We start from the raw sequence: 25,723 nt of genomic DNA on the forward strand, positions 1-25,723 counted from the left end.
AGGGTCAAAGGCCTCTTTTGTACTCTATCTCTCCTTTCAGTTTAAGTAGTGTTTCTGCCAATACCATTTGTTTAAACTTTGTGAGTCTCCTACAAATTTCTTTGGGGTTTGTGTTAGTAAACAAAAAGCATACCACCACATCTCTCCAAAGAAAGCCCTTCTGTAACTTGGGATTCTGCGGATACAATTGGAGAAAACACTTGTTTCTAATAAACCCTATTGTTTATATAGCTCTCAGAGGCACCATCTTGGTTCTTTCAGCAGTCAAAGGATTTTAGTCAGAGCTTCAGCTTCATTTTATTTTATTTTTTTAAGATTTATTTATTTTACAGGGAGAGAGAGCATGCGTGAGTGCAAGGAGAGGCAGAGGGAGAGAGGAACTTAAGCAGACTCCTCACTGAGCCCAGAGCCTGACGTGGGGCCGATCTCACCATCCTGAGATCACGACCTGAGCTGAAACCAAGAGTCAGTTGCTTAACCAACTGAGCCACCCAGGTGCCTCTTCAGCTTCATTTTAAACCTTGTTATGCTGGAAGTGCCCTAAATTTTATCTTGTCTTGACGTCGTTTGAGCTTCATTCGCCATCTGGAGAGTCTGGGAATTTTCCAAACCATCCATTATTGATTATTTTTGTCTAGTAGTCCTTCGTTAGCTAATGTCTCATGCATTTCAGTATAAGCAGCAGGAAGAAGCCAGGAGACACATTCAACACTGGACATCTCAGGTGGCTCACCCAGTTCATTGGGCAGATCTACTTTCCGTGTCCCTGCAGGCAACAGTGTTGCTAAACTTGCCACCACTACAAAATTAGAATTCCTTTTCCTCCGATTTCCAATAAGATTTTCCTTACTCTCCTTTAAGTCCGCACCTGCAGCCTCTGCAAAGGCCATCATACTTCTAAACAGTTTCTTCAAGACTCCTGGGGCTTTCACTGGTGCTCTCTTCAAAAGACTTCACTCCATCTTCCAACCACTACTCTGCTCCAAATCCACTCCCATGTTTTAGGTTTTTGTTACAGCCTCACTCTACTTCCAGGTAACAAATCTATAACTTAAAAAATACATATTTCAGATATAATTCAAAATTCACATACTTTAACGTGTATGATTCAGTGGTTTTTAGTATATTCACAACGTGTATATCCATTCAGTTCTGGAACATCTTCACCCAAAAAAAGCAGTCTCCTACCCATTAGCATTTGCTCCCTAGTCCTTTCCCTTTCGAGACCCTGGAAACCACCAACCTACTTTCTGTCTCTTTGGATTTGCCTATTATGGACATTTCATATCAATAGAATCCTACAAATATGTGGTCTTTTGTGTCTGGCTTCTTTCATTTAGTATAATGTGCATCAGGAATCTATTATGTAACAAATTATCCTGTCTCACAATTTCTGTGTTTCGTAAGTTTGGAAGCAGCTGAATAGTTCTAGCTCAGGGTGTATCCTACGATTGCAGACAAGATATCAGCAAGAGCTTCAGTCCTCTGAAGGCTTGCTCAGGGCTAAAGGACCTTATTTTAGTATGGTTCGCCCATGGGCTATAGGCAAGAGGCCTCCACTGCTTGCTGGCTTAAGGCAAGAGATCTCAGTTTCTCACCACATGGATCTCTCCATAGATCTGTTTGACTGTCCTGTAACTTCCCCCAAATTGAGTAATTGAAGAGAGAACAAGGCAAATACGACAATGTCTTCTATTATCTAGCCTTGGAAGACATACACCATTGCTTATACCAAATTATAGTGATCACACAGACCCACCCTGACTCAGTGTGGGAGACTGGCTCCACAGATGGCTTGTTAGTGTTGACATCTTAGGGAATTTTGTTGTAGCAGCCATAGATGAATATATTGGGATTACACTGAATTCAGGAAAATTCAAGAAGAAATCAAAGTTTTTCTACACTCTACTAAAGGAGGGGTTTTCTGTATTTCTGAGCCCTAAGCCTATTTCTTCACTTTTCCATTTTGATCTATAAATGTAAATAGATGGATAATTCTTAGTTGGTTGACGTATAGAGAAAGCAGCTCCCTAAAACAGATGCGTTTCATTTCCTGATGTCTTTCTGGCTTCTGATCTCTATGTCTTATATTTGTATTTGTTGAAGTTTTCCATCGGTGCTGTTTTTGAGAAACAAAAAGGTCATTCCTTCCTTTAATTTATTAGATTAAATTTATCGTTTAAATTTTAAAATATATTCTGACTAAAGGCAAATGGAATTATAATTTTGAAAATGTTTCTGATATTGAAAGAGCCATGTTTCTAATTTGATATCAATTTAAGCTTTGAACTTTGCACAGACCACAGAGTGAACTGCTTGGAGGCTCCAAAGAGGGGACATTTAAATTGGGGGAAAAGGATGAGGCAAGAGCATTGTCTGGGTGTCAGGGAGAAGTGCACCGTGACTGAACGACAGGTGCGGGAGGACCCACAGAGCATGAAGAGCCCCATGAGTTCAGTGAATGTGTATTATGAGCAAGGCAATTGCTTTCGTTGTTGTTCATCTTTTTTAGGATTCTTGAAGCTCTGAGAAGACCTGGGAACTTTCTCAGAAAATGAGGTGATACGCAAATGTCAGGGATTTACTGACCCTAGATTAAGAATTCCCGTTTCAGGTATTTTTGCCATGATAACTTCTTTTCTCACTTAATATTGTTAGAAATGGTATTGATAAATTTATTTATCTCCCAAAGTGGTATCTCTGGAGTGGCTGATCCTTAATATTGGGTGAAAGAACTTGGCACAAGTTTCTTGTGTTTGGGTGTTTGTTTGTTTTCTGTAATTTATAAGTTGTCAGGGCAATCGTTAGCTACAAATGATTTGCTTTACCTTCCTGTATCAAACTGGTCTTTTATTTTGTGAAATTGAAAAGAAAATACCAGAAAGCCCAAAAGATTCACATGGCAGATACTCGGTATGGTCTCAATACCCTAAAATGTTAACATTTAGTTACATCTTCTTTATTAAAAAATAATAGATAAAACATAAGAGCTATATAAACTGAAGACCCCTTTAACTGCCACCCAAAGTTCCCGCCCATATTCCCTTACAGGCAACAGCTATCAGGAGTTGGGGTGTCCCTTCCAATCCCTTGTTTAGTTCTCTCACAGCCATGTGTGTGTCCATACCTAACCTTAGTGTTCATTTGTATTAGTTACAGTTATACAAGTAGCATCACAGTATACATGTTTTCTACATTCCCTTTTTAAATTTAACATTGTTTTGTGATCTGGTCAGTCTATTTTAATTGCTATAAAATACTACATTGTATGACTATCTCACATACTGTTTTCTTATTGGCAGATTTTTTTTTTTAAATAGGCAATGCTGTAAGGAACATCCTTTTCTTGGTTGAACCATATGAAATTGTTTTTGTAGGTCAAAAATATTTGAGTAGGGACAATTCTTTATGGTTGAACTTAATTCTGTTGTTTGTATGCCAACAGTAACTTTTAATTTTGGACCATACAGTGAATGGGAAATGGTATCTGATTGTTTTTACTTGCATTTACCTATTGTTGGTGAAATTAGACATATTTTCATATGCTCATTAGCCATTTTGATTTTCTCTAATGTAAATTTCCCACCTATAGTCTGTGCTCATCCAGAATAGGGGAAATGATTAAGCATCTCTTTAAGAATTTATTGTGGACATGTTTGTGGATTAGGAAATGAGTAACCTCAAAGTTCTCCCAAAGTGGGGTATTTTTTTAATGGCCATAAATTCCTCTCGTTCCATTGTGCGTACTCCTTTGTGTTGTTGGTTTTACCTTTCTTCCCAGCCAAAGGTGGAGTCTGTTTCTCCACTCTCTTGAATCTAGGCTGGCCTTGTGACTTGCTTTGACCTATAGAATGTGGTGGAAATGGTGTTGCAGAAGTTCCAGAACATAGGCTTTAAGAGCCCTTCCAGCTTCCCCTCTGAAAATACTGCCCCCAAACGGCCATGTAAAGAAGGGGGATTGGTTTACTGGAGCATGGGAGGCCACACAAAGGAGAACCGAGATGCCCTAGCTGACAACCAGCACCGCCGCCAGGCCTGTGACTAAAGCCAAACGTTTAGACCTTCCAGTCCAGGAGAGCCTCTAGCTGAAGGCAAGTGCATGAGTGAGCCCAGGTGAGACCAACCCACAGAATCATGAGAAAAAATAAATCACCATTAATTTAAGTCGTTAAATTTGGGGGTGGTTTGCTTTGCAGCGATAGTTAACGTAGCTGTGCTCACCGGTGTCTGGCTGGCTCGGTGCAGCATGTGACTCTTGGTCTTAGGGCTGTGAGTTCGAGCCTCACGTGATGTAGAGCTTGCTTTCTTTTAAGAAAAAATAGTTAACTTTGCTCTAATGTGGTAATGAAATGGGTAAATAATTTGGGAAAGAAATAGAACTTGAAAGTACTTGATTTTTAATAGTATCCATTTTTATTTAAAAATATTATTAACAATGTGCTTATTATGTGTTAGGCATTGTGCTAAGCACTTTGTATATTACCTCATTTTATCTTCAAAAAACCCTATTAGGTAGAAATTATTCTTATTTTGCCGGAGGTCACGCAACCATTAGCCACTGGAATGGATTAGGGGATGAATAACCTCATCCTTTCAGAATCTGTTTTCAAATCTGGCCATTTTATGATTTGTTTATTTGTTTCTTGTGTATTGAGTTTGAGAAGTTCTTTGTAGATCTTGGATACCAGTCTTTTATCTGTAGCATCATTTGCAAACATATTCTCCCATTCCATGGGCTGCCTCTTAGTTTTTTTGACGGTTTCAAATCTGGGACAGCATTTTAAAATTTGGTATTCTGTGATAGGCGAATGGTGGCCCCCTACTGATGTCCTAATCCCAGCACCTGTGAATAGGTTACCTTACTTAGCAAAAGGGACATTGCAAATATAATTAAATTAAGGAACCTGGATAGGGAGATTGTCCTGGATTTTCTGGGTGAGCCCAGTGTAATCACAAGTGTCCTTATAAGAGGAGAATAGGGGAGCCTGGGTGGATCATTTGGTTGGGCATCTGACTCTTGATTTGGGCTCAGATCATGATCTCAGGGTCCTGGGATTGAGCCCCAGGTCAGGCTCTGTGCTCAGTGGGGAGTCTGCTCAAAGTTTTCTCTCCCTCTCCCTCTGGCCCTGCCCCTGCTCACATGCACAATCTCTCTCTCTCTCTCTCTCTCTCAAATAAATAAGTGTTTAAAAAAATAGTAAAAGGAAGGTTGAGACGTGAAGACATAAGTAGAGGTAGGAGGATGTGGGGTCACAGACCAAGGAATGCAGGCAGCTTCTAGAAGCTGGAAAAGACAAGGAAACAGATCTCCTCCTAGAGCCCCCAGAAGGAACATGGCCACACTGATACCTTGATTTTAGCCATTTTGGTCTTCTGACCTCCAAAACTGTAAGATAATAAGTTTGTTTTCTTTGTTTGTTTTTTGTATTTTTTGTTTTTAGAGAGAGAGATGATTCTTTAAGTTTATGCTGTTCTGTTACAGCAGCAACAGGAAACTATATTCCAACTATATTTAGCCATACTTCTAATATGGAGAATATTTTGTTATAAAAAAGCAAATGCGGGGCACCTGGGTGGCTCAGTCGTTAAGCGTCTGCCTTTGGCTCAGGGAGTGATCCCAGGGTCCTGGGATTGAGCCCCACATCGAGCTCCCTGCTCCGCTGGGAGCCTGCTTCTTCCTCTCCCACTCCCCCTGCTTGTGTTTCCTCTCTTGCTGGCTGTCTCTCTCTCTGTCAAATAAATAAAATCTTTAAAAAACAACAATTGTTGGAGAGGATATGGAGAAAGGGGATCCCTCCTACATTGTTGGTGGGAATGCAAGTTGGTACAGCCACTCTGGAAAACAGTGTGGAGGTCCCTTAAAAAGTTAAAAATTGAGCTACCCTATGACCCAGCCATTGCACTACTGGGTATTTACCCCAAAGATACAGACGTAGTGAAGAGAAGGGCCATATGCACCCCAATACTCATAGCAGCATTGTCCACAATAGCTAAATTGTGGAAGGAGCCGAGATGCCCTTCAACAGATGACTGGATTAAGAAGTTGTGGTCCATATATGCAATGGAATATTACTCAGCTATCAGAAAGAACGAGTTCTCAACATTTGCTGCAACATGGACGGCACTGGAGGAGATAGTGCTAAGTGAAATAAGTCAAGCAGAGAAAGACAATTATCATATGGCTTCACTCATGTATGGAACATAAGAAGTAGGAAGATCGGTAGGAGAAGAAAGGGATAAAGAAAGGGGGGTAATCAGAGGGGGAATGAAGCATGAGAGACTATGGACTCTGAGAAACAAACTGAGGGCTTCAGAGGGGAGGGGGTGGGGGAATGGGATAGGCTGGTGATGGGTAGTAAGGAGGGCACGTATTGCATGGTGCACTGCGTGTTATACGCCAACTAATGAATCATCGAACTTTACATCAAAAACCAGGGATGTACTGTATGGTGACTAACATAATAAAAAAACATTAAAAAAAAAGAAACAACAAAAATAGATAAATTAGACTTCATTAAAATTAAAGATGCTTGTTTTTCTGAAGACAAAGATGAAGACAACTCACAGAATGGGAGAAAATCGTATATATGTGTTGTATCTAGAATATGTGAGAATTCCTACAACTCAGCAATAAAACCCAACCCAATTAAAAATGGGCAAAGGATCTGAATAGACATTTCTCCAAAGAAGATAAATGAATAGCCAGTAAGCACATAAAAAGATGGTCAACATAATTAATCATCAGGGAAATGCAAATCGAGATAGCTCTTCACACATACTAAGGTGGCTACGATCAAAAACAAGTGTTGGTGAGGATGTGGAGAAATTATAACCCTTGTGTATGACTTGCTGGAATGTAAGATGGTGCAGCCTGTTTGGATAATAGGCAATTCCTCAAAAATCTAAACACAGAATTACTATAACCTGGCAATTCTACTTCTAGGTATATAACCCAAGAGAATTTAAAAGACATCTACATAAAAAAGTGTACATACATGTTCAAAGTAGCCAAAAAATGAAAACAACTCAATGTCCATCAACTGATGAATGGATAAACAAAATATATATTCTTACAACAGAGTATTATTCAGTCATAAAAAGGAATGAAGTAGTGATACATGCTAGTGTGATGGCCATCTAAACATTGTGCTAAGTCAAAGAAACCAGACACACAAGGACACATATTAAATGAGCCCATTTACATAGTGTCCAGAATAGGCCATTTGATGGAGATAGAAAGCATATTAGTGGTTGCCAGGAGCTGGGGGGAGGAAGGGGGGGGAATGCTAATGAATATGGAGTTTCCTTACGGGATTAGCCAGTGGTGACAGTTTGTACAACCTGTGAATATACTAAAAACCACTGCATTTTACATTGCAAAAGGTTGAATTTTATGGTATCTACATAATATGAAGAAGAAGAAGAGGAATAAGAACAAGACCAAGACCAAGAACAAGAAGAACCTTTTCTGATGATTTCCAGGAACACCAGGTAAGAAACCATTAGTCATCTGAACAGGTCGGAAGCCAAGAATTCCATTTTATTTACTTATCTTTATGTAACTGGATTTTCTATTTACAGGAGAAATTTAAGTTTTCCTTTAAAAATATGTTTATGTCTGGGCACCTGGCTGGCTTGGTTGGTGGAGCATGTGACTCTTGATCTAAGGGTTTTAAGTTCAAGCCCGACATTGGGCATAGATTACTTAAAAGTAAAATCTTAAAAAAAAAAAATGTTTACATTAAAAAAACAAAGTCAATATAAATAATAGTATTAAAGAAAAACAATCAGTAAATAACAAAGTATGTGGCAGACTTTGAAGTTTTTAAGTCCTAGTGTAGTAGTATTTTTCAAGCCCAGCAAGACTGTTTAGATTAATAATGAGATAAAACTCAATACACCATTCACTTCCCAGTGCCAAGTATCTCCATAACTTAATCCTTGGATATGTTCTTCCAAGTACAAGCCTCTTTCAGTGATACTTCCAAGGAAATTTTCAGGGATTTGCCCTCTAAGTTAATTATCATAGGTTTTGCTCCTTTCCATATCAATAGCCTGTCATATCCACTGGGTCTCCTTGGGGCCAAGATTCCTAAACTATGCAAGCTAAGGTGAGTTGGAGCACCATTAGGAAAAACATTGATACTTGGATACCTTTGGGATATCATGCCTAATTCTAGTTCCAGCTAGTTCAGTTACATTATATGGCACAACATTCCTTTTGATGATGTCCTATCTTTGTGAAGCTGGGTTTAGAGCCATTGCTGTGATTAAAAAGCAAGTACACCAGGGGTGCCTGGGTGGCTCAGTCGGTTAAGTATCTGCCTTCGGCTCAGGTCATGATCCCAGAGTCCTGGGATCAAACCCCGCATCTGGCTCCTTGATCAGCAGGGAGCCTATTTCTCCCTCTGCCTCTGCCTGCTGCTCCCCCTGCTTGTGCTCTCTCTTACTAGCTCTGTGTGTCAAATAAATAAATAAATAGAATCTTAAAAAAAAAAAAAAAAAGGCAAGTACACCAGAGCCACTCAGCACACATCTGTAGTCAGGAACACTCATTGTCTGGACCAGAGAATTCCACGTCATCTACCATTCTCAGCCGAGACATCTGGGGGTAGTCATGCTACTCCTGATGCCTCCTCTCAAATTTCCTACCCCAGAAAGTGCTTCCTACAATTCAGACCCCAGCTGCAGTTATCTACTAAATTATGCAATATGTTAGGGCCACATAAATCCACGGCATTACACTGTAATTACTGTGTAATTATACTGATTGTTACTGCATTAAATATGTACTTCTATACATGTGTTTCCATAGTTACAATGGCAAAACTGTATCTAGAATTAACAAATAATGGACTTCTTTCCATTTTTTAATTATTTAGCCCACTCACAGTAACTTGGAAAAGGACTGATGATCAAATATTTACGGTTTCTAGTCCTGAAATGAGACAAACTAATCAGAATACACTTTTTTAAATGTTTATACCAAACTCACACATGGTATACATAAACAGCATATTCACACACACTAAAAAAAAAGAAGGGGAATTTGCCCATAATCAAAACTTTATTGAAAAACTGACACCAAAATAGGAGATCACTGTTGTAAGCCTTACAAAATTAAACACAATCATTATCTTGGTAGATTAGCTGGAATTACTGAACTGATAGGCTTTCTGCGATAACACAGACTCAAGAGTTGTGCGTCGTCAGTGCTGCTTTCTTCTAAACGAACACCCTGCAAAGGAACGACAAGAGCATGTTAAACACAACTGTACACTATCTCTGCTATAGTTTTAATGACAAGAAGTACTGTTTCAGTAAAAAAAACTAAGTTTTAGGAATACCAGAATAATATTCACATATAGGTTATTTATCCTTTTATGCCAGAAATTTACTATAATAATTCTTGTATATTTGAATTTATCGTGATGTGACTATAACTGTTATTTCTGTTTCTCAAATGCTATATTGGAGATCACATAAGAATCTAAATCCAACAGTTAAAACTTTAATCCAACCTGTCAGAAAAATGCAATCTTAATTTTTAGGAATTATTCTAAATTACTTTCCTAAGAAACTGATTTTGATTAGAATTCTCTTCAAATCTATTAGGAAAACTCGAATACCCTATTAAGCATCCATTGGCACAAAACTCCAAGATCATGACATGATATAAAGGTTTAAAAAATCTTACAAGTATACTTTTGAGAGCAATACTGCACTTAAACATCATATGCTGACTTTGTACTTAGATCTCACCAGGTCACACAAAATAGATCTTGGATTCGTTGCCAATCTACTTACAACTCTTCCGGTGAGAACAACATGGAATTCACAACACCCCCAAAATATCACAAACAAATTTCAAATATCATTATGGAATTATGAATCTATAAGAACCACTATGGAAAACAATATACATAATTACTCTTTTTTTCTTACTGCACAAAAGTGAAAGAGGAATTAAAATGGGGTTTTTTACAGGCACCTGACTAGCTCAGTTGGTAGAGCAGGCGACTCTCGATCTCGGGGTTTTAGGTTTGAGCCTCACGTTGGGTGTAGAAATTACTTAAAAATAAAATCTTTAAAAAACTAAATAAATAAGATGGGATTTTTATTTAGCCATTAAGTAGGTGCTCTGCAAAATTAAACTCCTGGCATTTTAATTTATACCTTAGTTATCTGTTGCCTAGCTAGCAATGATAAAAACTGTCTTCAGTAAAATGTGTCAAATACATATGAAACAAAATATTTACAAGAGAATTTTTAAAATTCTGCGGTTTTAAAAATCCATTATGTCCTATTGTATGTACTTATTCTTTTGCTCCATTCTGATTTATGTTTAATATTCCAAATTAAGCAAACTAAATAACTACAGAGAAGTACGTGTTCCAAACTAAGAAAAACAATAGTTAAATGAGTTCTTTGCAAAACCAAAGGTATAAACTTATTTGAGAAGGGCACTCTTTACTGAAAGAGCATACAACGAAAGATCAAATTTTTTTGGTAATAATGAATTTAAGATTTCTTTTAAACTGGTTTTTAATAACGGTGGACATTTATAACCATAAAACCGCATCAGTGGGTTAGAAAATGCTAAATGAATACCCTCTGTGAGTCTGGCCTTTCCTCCTGTTGGCTGGCACAACACTGTTGAACAGCCTACACAAAGAACCACCGTCTGAGCGTGGCTGAAAACCGTGGTAATCTTGTAGCAACCTAGAAAAAGGGCAATGTTAAAAGTGAAAAGCAGAAGAAAATAAAGCCTATTGTTCACCTATTTCTAGTAAAGACCTTGTAAAAGATGAAGAACTTTAGTGCTGGGTAAATAGCAAGCCACATATTTAACTTAAACTCTTCCAGGCACATAGAAAAAGTTTTAAAAAGCCAACAGGTGAAATTAATAATATTTTTTATTGAACTTGGCACTTCCAAATTAGTATTACCACTTCAACATGTTAATCAATATGGTTTTTATATGTGTGTGCTACATCTTAAAACTCCAGTGTATATTTTACACTTAAAAGAGTATTTTCCACTTTGACAAACCACATTTCAAGTGCTCAGTAGTTACATATGGCTAATGGCCACCAAACTGGGTAGCACAGATTAACACGAAAGAATCAACACACTTTCACTGCATCATGAAAAAGAAAATTAATCATCTGAACAGCTTAACGACTTAGTAAATCAAATGTCATATCCCCATCGTCAACCCCCCCCCCCAATCTTTCTACAATGGTTTGAATAGTTTATTAGGAAAACGTCCCTTTTGGCATTTCCAATTCTTTGACCCCACTTCTACTCAACAAAAGGTCCTAACGTATCTATCTAAACATACACACCACACTAGCAATCCCTTCAGAAATTTTCCTTGGGAGAGGAATTAAGATTTGAAATTTTACCTGGACATTTTACATCCATAAAATAGGAATTTGGGCTCTGAACTAGCCGTTTCTTTTTATGCTTTTTCTTTTCCTCTTCCAAGGACGGGTGTAGTAAATCTCTAGCCAACTGAATAAAAAAGCATACTATTATTGCTAGAAGGAATCCACAATGCTGGCAGATTTAACCATATGTGAAATATACATGCAAAACAAGGAATAAGTCATACTCAGCAGAGGCAACACGCCAGATGTTATTTATTTAGCCTGTTAAGTAACTTTAATCAATACTTCTTATAATGCTTGTGTTCCCCAAGTCCGGGTAAAGAAACTATGACGATCGAGAAGCATATGGTACGGTTAATCCCGTTGTTCTTTACTCAACTGAGTACTAGTCTCCAATAAAAACAACACTGTGGAGCTAGGTGAGAACTTGACCCAACCCTGCAGGCGCTGGGAGTAGAAACCGCTGAGGTGGACCGGAGAGCGCCAGCGCTGGGGAGATTTCTGTCCCCTGCCCCTGGGGTTCAACATCTGATCCGACAGAACTCCGAGCGGCTGAAGCGTGACTGTCCTTGACGGAGTTAACATGTAACGCAACTAAGCGAAAACAGTTTTTAAAAAGGAAACCAACAGAAAATCGCTTCCGAGAGGGGGCGAGAACCAACCAGCGCAAGAAAAGCAAAAAGACTGGAAGGATTACAGTCTCACGGGCGCCCACCAAAACCCAAGAAGGCTGTCACCCTAACCCGGGGAGCTGTCCCCTCCTAGCCACTGACTCCAGACCTGAGCCCAGCGCGGCCCCGGGTCCTCCCCGCCCCACGGCCAGAACAGGGCCCGCCGCGCCGCGCTGCCCGGGCAAGTCCCCACAAGTCCGCCACGCGCGACAGGGACCCCTCCCCGGGCCGCCGAGGAGTCGGCAAACCCGCCCCCGGGACCCCCCGACAGAGAAGCCCGAAACAAACGGAAAGCCAGAAAGTAAACAACTCACAGGCATGTTGACCCTTTCGCAATCCCAGCCGGTCCCGATCTCTAAGGCGACACCCCGAGCGAGCAGCACGCGATCGGGCCGGCGGCGTCAACTTCCGGGATAGAGGAGGCTGGGCGGGGCGGAGCGGCGGGGCCAGCGGGCGGCCGGCAGCTCTAGGCGCTCCTCTCGGTGGTGGGGTCGCCGGCCGCGGCGGGTTCTGAGTGCCCCTCGTTCCGAAGGCCCGGACGGCGCGAGCCTGGGGGACTCCTGGGCCAGGGTCGCCGGCCCTAGGGCTCCGCCTCGGACAGGTGGTGCCCGGGCCCAGGCTTGGGTGGTGTGGCCCGGCGAGGAAACCGCCTGGGACTTAGGCCGCCCCAGCCCCGCGGCGTAGCCGAACCGGCGGGCGCTGGGGGCCGCCCCTTCCCCGCTCTGCGGCGGTTCTGCGGTGCCGCAGGGGTCGGCTCGTTTATTAAAGCCAGTAGCATTAATCAAAACTGTGAACCCGTGTCCGCGAAATGATGAAAGTTTCGTATACTCGTGCATCCAGCTTTCAAGGGACTGGTGAAGTTCTCCGGGTGATGCGGCTCTGCCTTGGGTGTGCTTCACCCCGAAAAGTTTCTGAGAAGCACCGGTTCGCTGCGGAGCTTAGTTCCCCGCAGGCTCCTTCCCGCCTCTGAGAGTTACACTTCCCAGAACGCACAGCTAGGGCCTGAAAAAGCAGCCTCGAGAGCCAGACTTGAAATATTTCTGTCCAGGACGAACTTGAGGGATGGGTGTGAGTATGATCAAAAGCTAGGAAACCAGGCTCTCTCTGACAAATAAATAAATAAAACCTTCAGACAAACCATAAGAGACTCAATCTCAGGAAACAAACGGAGGGCTGCTGGAGTGGAGGAGGGTGGGAGGGATGGGGTGCTGGACTGTGTATTGTGTAAGACTGATGAATCACAGACCTGTACCCCTGAAACAATACGTTATATGTTAATTTTTTAAAAAAGCACTAGGAAGCCAGGGAAATGCTTGACCAGGAAAATGTCCTAGATGACATTCTCCATCACCTTTTATTTCACACATTTTGGGAAATGCAGAAAAGTTGAAAAAAATTAAAATTCCTATCCAGAGATAAATATTATTGACAATTTGGGGGCGCCTGGGTAGCCAGTCGTTGAGCGTTTGCCTTTGGCTCAGAGCATGATCCCGGCGTTATGGGATCGAGCCCTGCATCAGGCTCCTCCGCTGGGAGCCTGCTTCTTCCTCTCCCACTCCCCCTGCTTGTGTTCCCTCTCTCGCTGGCTGTCTCTCTGTCACATAAATAAATAAAATCTTTAAAAAAAATTAAAAAAGATATTATTGACAATTTGACCTATAACCTTCCAAACATTTTTTGTTTACTTGCATTTAGGTTTGTTGGGGGTATGGGTTTTATGTAATTGGTATCATCTTGTGCGTATTCTTTTGTAGACTTGATTCCCCCCCACTACCTGTAATGAACATTGTTCCATGTTACTACATGTTTTCCTACATTATGACTTTTAATGTGCACATAGCAGTCATCCTATGACCATATATCGTCCTTTCAAAGTGGTCATTGGGTTTGAGTTTTTTAATATTTAGTACTTTAAATATGACAAAATATTAAATATTTCATAAAGATAAGTATATGGAATAATACAATAGTGTAGCAGAATAATGAGCCCCAAAGACTTCAATGCCCTAATCCCCAGGACCTAGTTACATGGCAACTAATTAGCTAACTAGGAGTATTATCGGGGTGGCCCAAAGTGATCACAAGGGTCCTTAAAAGTGGAAGAGGAAGACAGAAAAAGAAGAGTCAGAGAAAGAGATGAAGTGATGAAAGGAAGGTCTGAGAGATGCTATGTTGCTGGATATGAAGATGGAAGAAGGGGGGCCAGAGCCAAGCAGTGTGGGCAGCCTCTGGAAGCTAGAAAATGCTCTGACCTGGAGTCTCCTGAAGGAACACTGTCCTGTCAGCCCCTCAACGGTAACCCAGTGAGACCCCGGTCAGACTTTGAACTATAGAACTGTGAGATAAGAAGTGTATGTTGTTTTAAGCTGCTAACTTTATGGTAATTTGTTACAGTAGGAAATAAATACAATAATGAAAACCCATGTAGCCACTCCCCAACTCTGTCTAGTCTGACCATTCAATACCCCCTCTCCAGGATTTGTCATTTTTAAAATAATGCTGTAGTAAATATTCTTGTTGATAAGTCTCTGAGCACATGCTTGGTTGTTTCCTTAAGATAAATTCCTAGAAGGGGCGCCTGGACGGTTCAGTCGGTTAAGTGTCTGCCTTTGGCTCAGGTCATGATCCCAGAATCCTGGGATTGAGCCCCGCATCAGGCTCCTTGCTCAGCGGGGAGCTTGCTTCTGCTTCTCCCTCTTCCTCTGCCCCTCTCCCCTGCTTGTGCTAGCACATGCATGCTCTCTCTCTCACTCTCTCAAATAAATAAATAATCTTTTTAAAAAAGACAAATTCTTAAAGGAGAAATTCCTGAGTCAAAAGTTATGCGTATTTTAGGGTTTATAATATAAACTGCCAAATTACCCTCCAGAAAACTCAAACCAATTTATATTCCAATCGTAAATGTTTGAGAGTACCCCTTTCTTTGTACCCTTGACAATAGTGGGTATTGTGTCATTCCCTATGTCTGTCAATCCTGAAGAACTATATAGTATTTTATTATATTTCACGGTTATTTTTTATTTTAATTAATATTTTTCCTGTGCTTATTGGCATCTAGCATATTTCTATTGATATGATCATCCATTTCTTCATTATGTATCTTTATTTTTAATTAAGTTGGCTCCATACCCAGTGTGGGGCTTGAATTCACAACCCTGAGATCAAGAGTCACAGGCTCTACTGAATGAGCCAGCCAGTCGCCCCCCCTTATGTATTCTTTCACATTAAGGTGATTAACTGGTAATCACATATGCTGTAAATATTTTTCCCAACTTGTTATTTCCTATTAACTGTATCCTATTAATATTTTTGGTGATTTCAAAGCTATAGAGAATTTTTAAATTTTGTATACATATATTTCAAACCTTTTGCTGTTTCCTTTTTTGCTTCTGTGTTTTGACAGGCCTTTACCACCTTGGGATCAGCTAAACTTTCTTCTCATTCTTTTGTTATGATATTTATCCTTTAACTTTTTAATTTACCTGGAATTTATTTTGGCACTTGATGCATAGTAAGTCTCAGAACACTTTCTAATCACTCCTAGTTATTGCTTCAGTTCCTTACTATTGCCCAGGACGGTGTCAAAACCCTCACCTTCCGAGACACTGTAACGGCAGGAGGACTAAAAGTCAAGGCCAAGAAGACCTGGACTCTATAACTCTGCCTCCTTCGGAGGCGAAGCTCAGTGTCTCCTAAAATGTCCCTGGGTCCCTGCACTGCCGGCAGACAAAGGGATCCAGAGCCACTTTTTCTTGGCAGCCTGCTCTCAGGGATCTTGAGGAAAGATCTCCCACCTGGCTTCCCACAGACCCACGAAGTGCCAGTTGGAGTTCTGTATGCGGCTAACTCCCCAGCTGTTCTATCTGGTCTGAGAAAGTACTTTGTTATCTCCAGTTCAGCACCAGCCTCCTTCACCTGAGACGTGTGCAGCCATCTCCTCTCCCTTCCTCCCTTTTCACTGTCAGACACGGGGAAAGCTCACAGGTGTTCAGCTAAGCCAGGAACTCAACTGGTGCTAAACTGCAGGCTAGCCAAGACTAGTTCTAAATAGGTCAGATCCCTATTTAACCCTGGATTGGTGTGCCTCTGGCTTGTGCCCATCTTTTCCAGAAAGGTGGTCGGAAATTTAGTTTTGTTTTAAGAAATTCAGGGTGTGAGGTGGGGCCCTAAAGATAACTTTTCACAGTCCTGCCTTTTTAAGTATTTTTCTGAGAACCTCAGAGAAATCTGTGTCATCAGCAAACTGTATAACAAGGTTGCATTCTTTTTCTCTTCCTCTGTGGTCCACCTGTTGTAGGAATCAAAGCATGTGTGGCTTATTCTCAACACATTCCTGAAATCCACAGCAACTGCTGAAAGCCTGCCTCTTCTCTGCTCACCAGGTCTCCACAGGGTCACAACCATTGCCCCAAAAGCTCCACTGTGGGGCGTTGAAATACATCTGTCATTCATGAGGATGTTTGACGCTCTCAGGTAAGCTCCCGTCTATAAGGAGTAAGAGTCTCAGGTGCAAACTCTGTTGTCCTGTTCTTTGTTTTCCTCTAATGCCGGGAGAGGTAATGAGCCTAATTAGCACCACGTGGGCATCACGATTGAGTCACGTGCACTAATCCTGCCCTGAAGCAGCCCCGGTGGGCTCTAAACCGTCACTGTTCCCACGGCCCGGAGCTGGATCTTTCACCTGCCTCAGTAACAACATCTTAAGGCTCGGCTGCCCCTGGCCTGCCCCAGAGCTGAGCCATGGTCCCAGTCCTTGGCTCCTCTTTAACAGGTGAAGCTGGAGGGCCAGGCTGCACGAGGCCATGAGGGTGGGGTCCCCATGAGACAGCAGCAATGGCTGAGCGGGCGCAGTGGCCGCTTGGTGCTGACACACACCCTTTCCAGCAACCTCGCACTGGGCAGCAAGCACAGACGTGTCTTCTGGACCAGTGAGCACACTGCCGTTCTGCCCCCGAGGAGGTGCTCGTGCCTTCCGATACCTTCACCGTCACTTTCCACCGGTCCGTCTGTGGGAAGGAGCAGGTCAGCCTGGGGGACCTATACTACCTGCCCTGGAGACATGGTGAGGCCTGATCTGGGTGCCTTGACAGGGAACATCCTGGCTTCATGGGGATTGGGGGGCAAGGTCCCATTGCCCTTAACCTCCATGGCCCCGTGAAAGATCTCTGTCCCGATTCAGAGAGACCTGGGGCTAGAAGCAGGCTGGGCCCCTGGGAGGGGAGGGCCCACTGCTTACCGGAGAGGTACGGTTTTGGAGGAAGGTGAAGATTCAGGGCTTCAAGTTGGGGCGAGGGTACAACTTGAGTCACTTGAAATGCATGTTAGTCATCGCACGAAGGACTCTGGTAAGACACTGGGAAGCGCTTCCAGCAGCAGCTTGTGAAGGAAGAGGCAGGGGACATTTGAAACACCCTGTCTAGCTGCAGGGGCTGGAGGAACTCATTGTCATTTTGTCCCACCTGGGGCCTCCCTGGGAGACGGCACCAGGGAGGAGACAGAGACCTCCTGGGAGTGCCTTGACCATGCCCTCCTGCCCCCCAGCATCTTTTGGACCCCCAGTCCTGGGCATGCTGACTACACACCATACGTAGCCTCACTCTGTTTCCCTGATGTTGGACCCTCCCTCTGGCTTACAGAGCAATGTCAGCTCTGACTGTCGTGTCGTGACCTGGAGCGTCAGTCCTGTCCTGGAGCCCCTGACCTCCGTCCTCAGCTATGAGCTGGCCTTCAAGAAGCAGGAAGAGGCCTGGGAGGGAATGCTGCGCTGACTCCTCCAGGGGCCTCTCTCTCCTGGGAGCAGTGGCTCAGGGCCACCCGTCCTCCCACAGGGGAAGATGTCAGCTTGGACTAACGAGGAGGGGCGTGCTCAGAGCCAGGGGCGTGACTGTGCCCACATGTGTTTGTATGCGAGTGTGCCCGTGGTGCATGAGTACGTATGCTTGTATATGTGCGTGTGCACAGGGTATGCCCATGTAGAGGAGTGTGTGACTGTAGCGAGCATGTTTGTGTGTGCACCTGCATCAGTGTGCAGGGGGGCAGAGGAGTGTAAGTGTGTGCTCATGGGCCTGTGGCGTGCATGGATACCTGTGCCCACGTGCGTGGGTATGGTTGTGTGTGTGTGTGTGTGTGTGTGTGTGTGAGAGAGAGAGAGATCTGGAGGGCCAACAGACCCTGTCTTACCCGCGGGACCCCATAGCAGGCCTGGCATGGGGATCACATTGTCGGGGGTACCTGGCTCACCCTCAAAGCTGTCAAACTGGACCCCTGTTCCTGCTATGAGGCCCAACTATGGGTCCAGAAGGCCACCCTGGAGGATGACATGATGGAGGAGCTGCGCGGTGAGGGCCAGTGGAGTGAATGGAGCCAGTCTGCGTGCTTCCCTCTCCCCAGAGCCCTCCCGAGGAGAGGCCCTCTGCGTCACACCGTCCCTCCCCTCACCCTCCTGGAACCCCCTCCCTGAGGCGGTTGTGCCCCAGTTGACCACCCTCCCCTGGAGATCTGAGATTTTTGAGGAGGAAACAAACACCTGCCAAGCGTTGGGCTTCTTGGAACCTGTAGTAATTGTCTGTCATTAGGAGTGAGTGTGGCCGAAGGCGGCATGCCGGGCCTCTTCTTCCATCTCTGGAGCCCGGACACGGTCTCACCTCTCTGGGGAGGTCTGGGCTGACCCTTGTGACCTGCTAGGAAGGGTGACTGACCCCTAAGACCTTGCGGATGGAGGAGGTGAGGCCCAGGGGTGGGTGAGTCATTTAGCAGGTGTGACACAACCCTGTGACCTATGAGAAAATTTCCACTGTGGCCCGGGGCACTCCTGTGGGGCTTTGCCATGTGGATTTGGAAGAACGTCCTGGTGCCAGGGAGGCTCACAACCCTGGGCCCTTCCTGCCCACAGGCTCCCTGATCTCACCTCAGGGGTGGCCCGACAGCAGCACCCTTGTGGCTGTGCCCGTCTTTCTGCTGCTGACCAGCCTGACCTACCTACCTACCTCGTGTTCAAGTTTTCTACCTGGTCTGTAGCCAAGGGGTGCGTGTGCCTGTGTGTGAATGTGTTCGTGTGTGCGTGTGGGGGTGTGTGGTAGGTGGGGTATCCTGGGCCAAACCCGCCGTCCCTCCCTAGCATCTAGTCCTGGATGGGTGGGGGGTTTGAAACCTCTGCCCTGGACCTGTGGAGAGTTCCCCAGTTGTCAGGTGTGTTGGGGGCAGTAGGGCCCCAAAGAGGCTCAGAGGGATCCAATTTCTCTGGGACCGAGCCACCCAAGATCCTCATCTCCTGCCTCTGGAGGTGCTCTGTGGTTTGTTTGTTTATTTATTTATTTATTTGCCTGTCAATTTCCTCTTTTATTTTTTTCCTTTATATTTTTTATAATAATATTTTTTATTATGTTAGTCTCCATACACTACATCCCTATTTTTTGATGTAAAGTTCCACGATTCATTACTTGAGCATAACACCCAGTGGACCATGCAATATGTGCCCCCCCCAATACCCATCACCAGCCTATCCCATTCCCCCAACTCCTCCCCTCTGAAGCCCTCCGATTGTTTCTCAGCGTCCATAGTCTCTCATGCTTCATTCCGTGTTCTGATTACACCCCTTTCTTTATACCTTTCTTCCCCTACTGATCTTCCTAGTTCTTATGTTCCATAGATGAGAGAAATCATATGATAGTTGTCTTTCTCTGCTTGACTTATTTCACTAAGCATTATCTCCTCCAGTGCCGTCCATGTTGTAGCAAATGTTGAGAACTCATTCTTTCTGATTGCTGAGTAATATTCCATTGTATATATGGACCACAACTTCTTAATCCAGTCATCTGTTGCAGGGCATCTCGGCTCCTTCCACGATTTGGCTATTGTGGACATTGCTGCTATGAACATTGGGGTGCATATGGCCCTTCTCTTCAGTACGTCTGTATCTTTGGGGTAAACACCCAGTAGTGCAATGGCTGGATCATAGGGTAGCTCAATTTTTAACTTTTTAAGGGACCTCCACACGGTTTTCCAGAGTGGCTGTACCAACTTGCATTCCCACCAACAATGTAGGAGGGATCCCCTTTCTCCACATCCTCTCCAACAATTGTTGTTTCTTGCCTTGTCTATTTTTGCCATTCTAACTGGCGTAAGGTGGTATCTCAGTGTGGTTTTGATTTGAATTTCCTTGATGGCTAATGATTTTGAACATTTTTTCATGTGTCTGTTAGCCATTTGTATGTCTTCATTGGAAAAGTGTCTGTTCATATCTTCTGCCCATTTTTTGATTTGTTTATTTGTTTCTCGTGTATTGAGTTTGAGAAGTTCTTTGTAGATCTTGGATACCAGTCCTTTATCTGTAGTGTCATTTGCAAATATATTCTCCCATTCCGTGGGCTGCCTCTTAGTTTTTTTGACTGTTTCCTTGGCTGTGCAGAAACTTTTAATCTTGATGAAGTCCCATAAATTCATTTTATCTTTTGTTTCTCTTGCCTTTGGGGATGTGTCATGAAAAAGGTTGCTTTGGCTGATGTCGTAGAGGTTGCTGCCTATGTTCTCCTCTAGAATTTTGATGGATTCCTGTCTCACATCGAGGTCTTTCATCCATTTGGAGTTTATTTTTGTGTATGGTGTGAGATAGTGGTCAAGTTTCATTCTTTTGCATGTAGCTGTCCAATTTTCCCAGCACCATTTATTGAAGAGACTGTCTTTTTCCCACCGGATGTTTTTTCCTTCTTTATCAAATATTAGTTGCCCAAAGAGCTGAGGGTCCATTTCTGGGCTCTCTATTCTGTTCCATTGGTCTATGTGTCTGTTTTTCTGCCAGTACCATGCTGTCTTTGTGATCACAGCTTTGTAGTACAGCTTGAAATCCGGCATTGTGATGCCCCCAGCTTTGTTTTTCCTTTTCAACAGTTCCTTGGAGATTCGGGGTCTTTTCCGGTTCCATACGAATTTAAGGACTATTTGTTCCAGTTCTTTGAAAAACGTTCTCGGTATTTTGATCGGGATAGCATTGAAAGTGTAGATTGCTCTGGGTAGCATGGACATTTTAACTATGTTAATTCTTCCGATCCATGAGCATGGAATATCTTTCCATCTTTTTATGTCTTCCTCAATGTCTTTTAAGAGTGATTTATAGTTTCTAGAATAAAGGTCCTTTACGTCTCTGGTTAAGTTAATTCCAAGGGAACGTATGGTTTTTGGTGCTATTGTAAATGGGATGGATTCCCTGATTTCTCTTTCTTCGTTCTCGTTATTCGTGTACAGAAATGCAACTGATTTCTGAGCATTGATTTTGTATCCCGCCACGTTACTGAATTGCTCTATAACTTCTAATAGTTTGGGAGTGGCTTCTTTTGGGTTTTCCATATAGAGTATCATGTCGTCTGCGAAGAGAGACATTTTGACTTCTTCTTTGCCGATTTGAATACTTTTGATCCCTTTTTGTTGTCTGATTGCTGTTGCAAGGACTTCTAGTACTATGTTGAATAATAGTGGCGAGAGTGGGCATCCTTGTCGTGTTCCTGATCTTAAGGGAAAGGCTTCCAGCTTTTCTCCATTGAGAATAATATTTGCAGTAGGCTTTTCATAGATGGCTTTTATGAGATTGAGAAATGTACCTTCTATTCCTACACTCTGAAGGGTTTTAATCAGGAAAGGATGCTGTATTTTGTCAAATGCTTTTTCGGCATCAATTGAGAGGATCATATGGTTCTTGAGTCTTTTCTTGTTGATATGATGTATCACGCTGATTGATTTGCGAATATTGAACCACGCTTGCATCCCAGGTATGAATCCCACTTGATCGTGGTGGATAATCCTTTTAATGAACTGTTGGATTCTATTAGCAAGTATCTTGTTGAGGATTTTGGCGTCCATATTCATTAGGGAAATCGGTCTGTAATTCTCCTTTTTGAGGGGGTCTTTGCCTGGTTTGGGGATCAAGGTAATATTGGCCTCATAGAATGAGTTTGGTAGCTTTCCTTCTGTTTCTATTTTTTGAAATAGCTTTAGGAGAATAGGTATTATTTCTTCTTTGAATGTTTGGTAGAATTCCCCAGGAAAACCGTCCGGGCCTGGAGTTTTGTTATTTGGAAGGTTGTTTATCACTGACTCAATTTCTTCATAATTAATTGGCCTGTTTAAGGAATCATTTTCTTCCGGTTTCAATCTTGGTAGTTTATAGGTTTCCAGGAAGGATTCCATATCTTCCAGATTGCTTAGTTTATTGGCATATAGCTGTTGATAAAAATTTCTAATAATCCTTCCAATTTCAATGGTGCTTGTCGTGACCTCTCCTTTTTCATTCATAATTTTAATAATCTGGGTCCTTTCTCTTTTCTTTTGGATAAGTCTTGCCAGTGGTCTGTCAATTTTATTGATTCTCTCCAAGAACCAGCTTCTAGTCCTGTTGATCTGCTCTACTGTACTTCTGGTTTCTGCTTGATTGATTTCAGCTTTAATTTTGGTCAACTGCTTCCTTGTGCGTGGATTAGGCCTGTCCCTCTGTTGCTGTTCCAGCTTCTTGAGGTGAGAATATAAAAACTGCATTTTAGATTTTTCTATTCTTTTGAGTGAGGCTTGGATGGCTATGTATTTCCCCCTTAGGACTGCCTTTGCAGTATCCCATAGGTTTTGGACTGTTGTGTTTTCATTCTCATTGGTCTCCATAAATTGTTTAATTTGATTTTTGATTTCCTGGTTTATCGAGTCATTCCTGAGCGGGATGGTTCTTAGTCTGCAAGTGTTTGAGTTTCTTCCAAATTTTTCCTTGTGGTTGAGTTCCAATTTCAGAGCGTTGTGGTCTGAGAATATGCAGGGGATAATTTCAATCTTTTGGTATCGGTTGAGACCTGTTTTGTGTCCCAGAACATGGTCTATTCTTGAAAATGTTCCATGGGCATTAGAATAGAATGAGTATTCTTTGGTTCTGGGGTGTAGTGTTCTATATATATCTAAGAGGTCCAAATCGTCGAGTATGGCATTCAAAGCCTTTGATTCTTTGCTTAGTTTTTGCCAGGGTGTTCTGTCTATTTCTGAGAGTGGAGTGTTGAGGTCCCCTACTATTAATGTATTTTTATCTATATGTCTCTTTATTCTGGTTAAGAGTTGGCTTGTGTATCTTGCTGCTCCCCTGTTGGGGGCATATATATTTATAATTGTCATATCCACTTGTTGAATACTTCCCTTAAGAATAATATAGTGCCCTTCTGCATCTCTAACTATAGTCTGTAGTTTAAAATCCAATTTATCTGATATGAGAATTGCTACCCCAGCTTTCTTTTGAGGACCATTTGCGTGAAAGATGGTACTCCATCCCCTTACTCTCAGTCTGAATGCATCTTTGGGTTCGAAATGAGTCTCTTGTAGACAGCAAATGGATGGGTCATTTCTTTTTATCCAATCTGCAACCCTGTGGCGTTTGAAACCAGAATTTAAACCATTAATGTTCAGGCTGAGTACTGAGAGATATGCTTTTAATTCTGCCATGTTGTCAGTAAAGTCTTTGTTTGTATTGGCTGTGAGTTTCTGTTTTGTATCACTCTTGGGGCCTTTTTACTTTTATAGAACCCCCCGTAATACCTCCTGTAGGGCTGGTTTCGTGGTTACGAAATTGGCTAGTGACTGTCGATTCTGAAATGTCTTTATTTCTCCATCAATTCTGAATGACAGCCTTGCTGGATAAAGGATCCTTGGCTGCATGTTTTTCTCTGAAAGAGCTTTAAAAATGCTCCCCCAACCCTTTCTCTCATTCCAGGTCTGTGTAGACAGGTCTGATGTAATTCTGATGCCTTTGCCTTGGTACGTGAGAAATTTCTTTGCCCTGGCCGCTTTCAATACTGTATCCTTGGATCTCATATTTGCGAGTTGCACTATGACGTGACGTGGTGTAGGTCTGTCATGGTTGAGCTTGGGAGGGGTCCTCTCTGCCTCTTGGACACGAATTTTTGTTTCCCTTGCTAGATTAGGGAAGTTTTCAGCTACAATTTGTTCAAATATCTCTTCTAGACCTTTGTTTTTCTCCACCCCCTCGGGGATGCCGATGATTCTAACATTGGATCGTTTCGTTGAGTCAGTAATCTCCCGTAGCCAACATTCGTGGGCGTGGATTTTTTTAAGACCATCTTCTATTTTTATTTTTTCCTCTATTAACCCATCCTCCAATTCACTAACCCTTTCCTCCGCTTCCGTGACCCTGGCCGTCAGAGCCTCTAGTTTTGCCTGCATTTGGCTCATAGAATTTTTAATTTCTGTCAAATTCGCTCTCATTTCCGCCCTTAGGGATTGTATATTCTCAGTAATATTTTCCTGAATACTTTTTTCAAGTCTACTCATTATCTTGACCATTGTTACTCTGAATTCCATTTCTGATAATTTGGTTACATCCATATCCGTTACTTCTGTGGCAGAGGCCCCTGACTCACTGTCTTTTCTTTGCTCGGGGGGGCTTCTCCTTCTTGTCATTCTGATGAAGAGAGGTTGCGGGGTTTCCAGAGCCCAAAATTATTGACTGGGTCCCAGGCCGTGCCCCTTGTTTTATAGGGATCTTAGAGATGTGGGCTTCTTCTTTAAAGATTTTATTTATTTACTTATCTGAGAGAGGGAGACAGACAGTCAGCAAGAACGAAACAGAAGCAGGGGAGTGAGAGAGGAAGAAGCAGGCTCCCAGCGGAGGAGCCCGATGAGGGACTCCTTTCCGGAACGCTGGGATCACGCCCTAAGCCGAAGACAGGCGCTCAATGACGGCGCCACCCAGGCGCCTCCGGTTGTGGGCTTCTTGATTTTTCAGCCTGCCTTCTGTGTTCTGGGGGAGGGGCCTGCCGCGCCGATACTCAGGCAACCCTGTTTGGTTAGAGTCTCCGTGTCCCCTGCGAGGGGGAATGGGGGTGGGCACCCTGTGAGCCGGTATTTCCAGGCTTTTGTTCTCTGGTGGCTTTCCCTGGCAGTTTGTTGTGCCTCTTCTGAGAGTCAGAGCGGCAGTGGCCGAAGCTCAGCCTCTGTCTCAGAACAGAGGGATAGCGGACCGTTCTCCACTTATGTTCTGGCCACTTTAACTCCGTTACTGTTCATGCTTTTCAACCCTGCAGTGTCCGGGGATGTGCTCCCCACACCCGGCGTCCCAGCCCTCACTTCCAGGGCCAGTGCCTCTCTGTCCTTTGTGTTTCTAATACGGCCAGCCTCCAGCCACCCCCGTGCACTCCCGAAGCTCCCGGTCTCAGTCTGGTTCCAGTGAGCACACCGGAGCTCCGTTTCAGTCTGGCGGTGTGCGTTTCCGGGTCAGGGTCTCAGTTTGCTCTCTCACGGGTGCCGGTCCGCAAGTCCGCCCGCTCCCCCATGCAGGTGGCTACCGCTTCTTGGTGCCCAAACACGGCAGCTCCCTCCCCCTTCCATTTATCTTCCAATATCTGTGTGCGGTTTCACGGCTCCCCGCTTCATACCTCAATACTCAGCGCTGGAGATGTTCATTTGTAGAGATCCAGATGTATCTTCCTGCATCTCAGACTGATTCCGTGGATGTTCAGGATGGCCTGGTGCCTATCCAGCTCGACTCAGGGGATCAGCTGAAAAAGGGGTCCCCTACTCCTCCGCCATCTTATCTCAAGCCTCTTGCTTTGGTATTTTAAAACTCATATCCGAATCCAAGATCAAGCATGTTTTATTTTTTATCTTATTTTCTTTTTGTGC

General features: G+C 43.3%; 1 protein-coding gene across 1 annotated transcript; it reads right to left on the minus strand.

Moving 5' to 3' along the window:
- Positions 1 to 9,048: 9,048 nt before the first annotated feature.
- Positions 9,049 to 12,515, minus strand: RPS27L (ribosomal protein S27 like). The gene is made up of 4 exons (XM_045786917.2): positions 12,379 to 12,515; positions 11,409 to 11,517; positions 10,612 to 10,722; positions 9,049 to 9,238 (listed from the first exon to the last, which is right to left on the minus strand). Exons 1-4 carry the CDS (start codon positions 12,382 to 12,384, stop codon positions 9,210 to 9,212), a joined length of 255 nt encoding a protein of 84 aa, XP_045642873.1. The 5' UTR covers positions 12,385 to 12,515; the 3' UTR covers positions 9,049 to 9,209.
- Positions 12,516 to 25,723: the final 13,208 nt, after the last annotated feature.

This window comes from Ursus americanus, chromosome 36, assembly GCF_024610735.1.
Source record: "Ursus americanus isolate L20-20 chromosome 36, mUrsAme1.1.p, whole genome shotgun sequence".
Classification (NCBI taxonomy): domain Eukaryota; kingdom Metazoa; phylum Chordata; class Mammalia; order Carnivora; family Ursidae; genus Ursus; species Ursus americanus.

What these genes read in the sequence shown, in the direction of transcription:
- RPS27L (XM_045786917.2), bottom strand. An exon ending in TATGGATGTAAAATGTCCAG is followed by an intron (nt 10,723 to 11,408) that starts GTAAAATTTCAA and finishes CCCTTTTTCTAG; the next exon opens with GTTGCTACAAGATTACCACG. An exon ending in AAAGGCCAGACTCACAGAGG is followed by an intron (nt 9,239 to 10,611) that starts GTATTCATTTAG and finishes GTTCCTTTGCAG; the next exon opens with GGTGTTCGTTTAGAAGAAAG.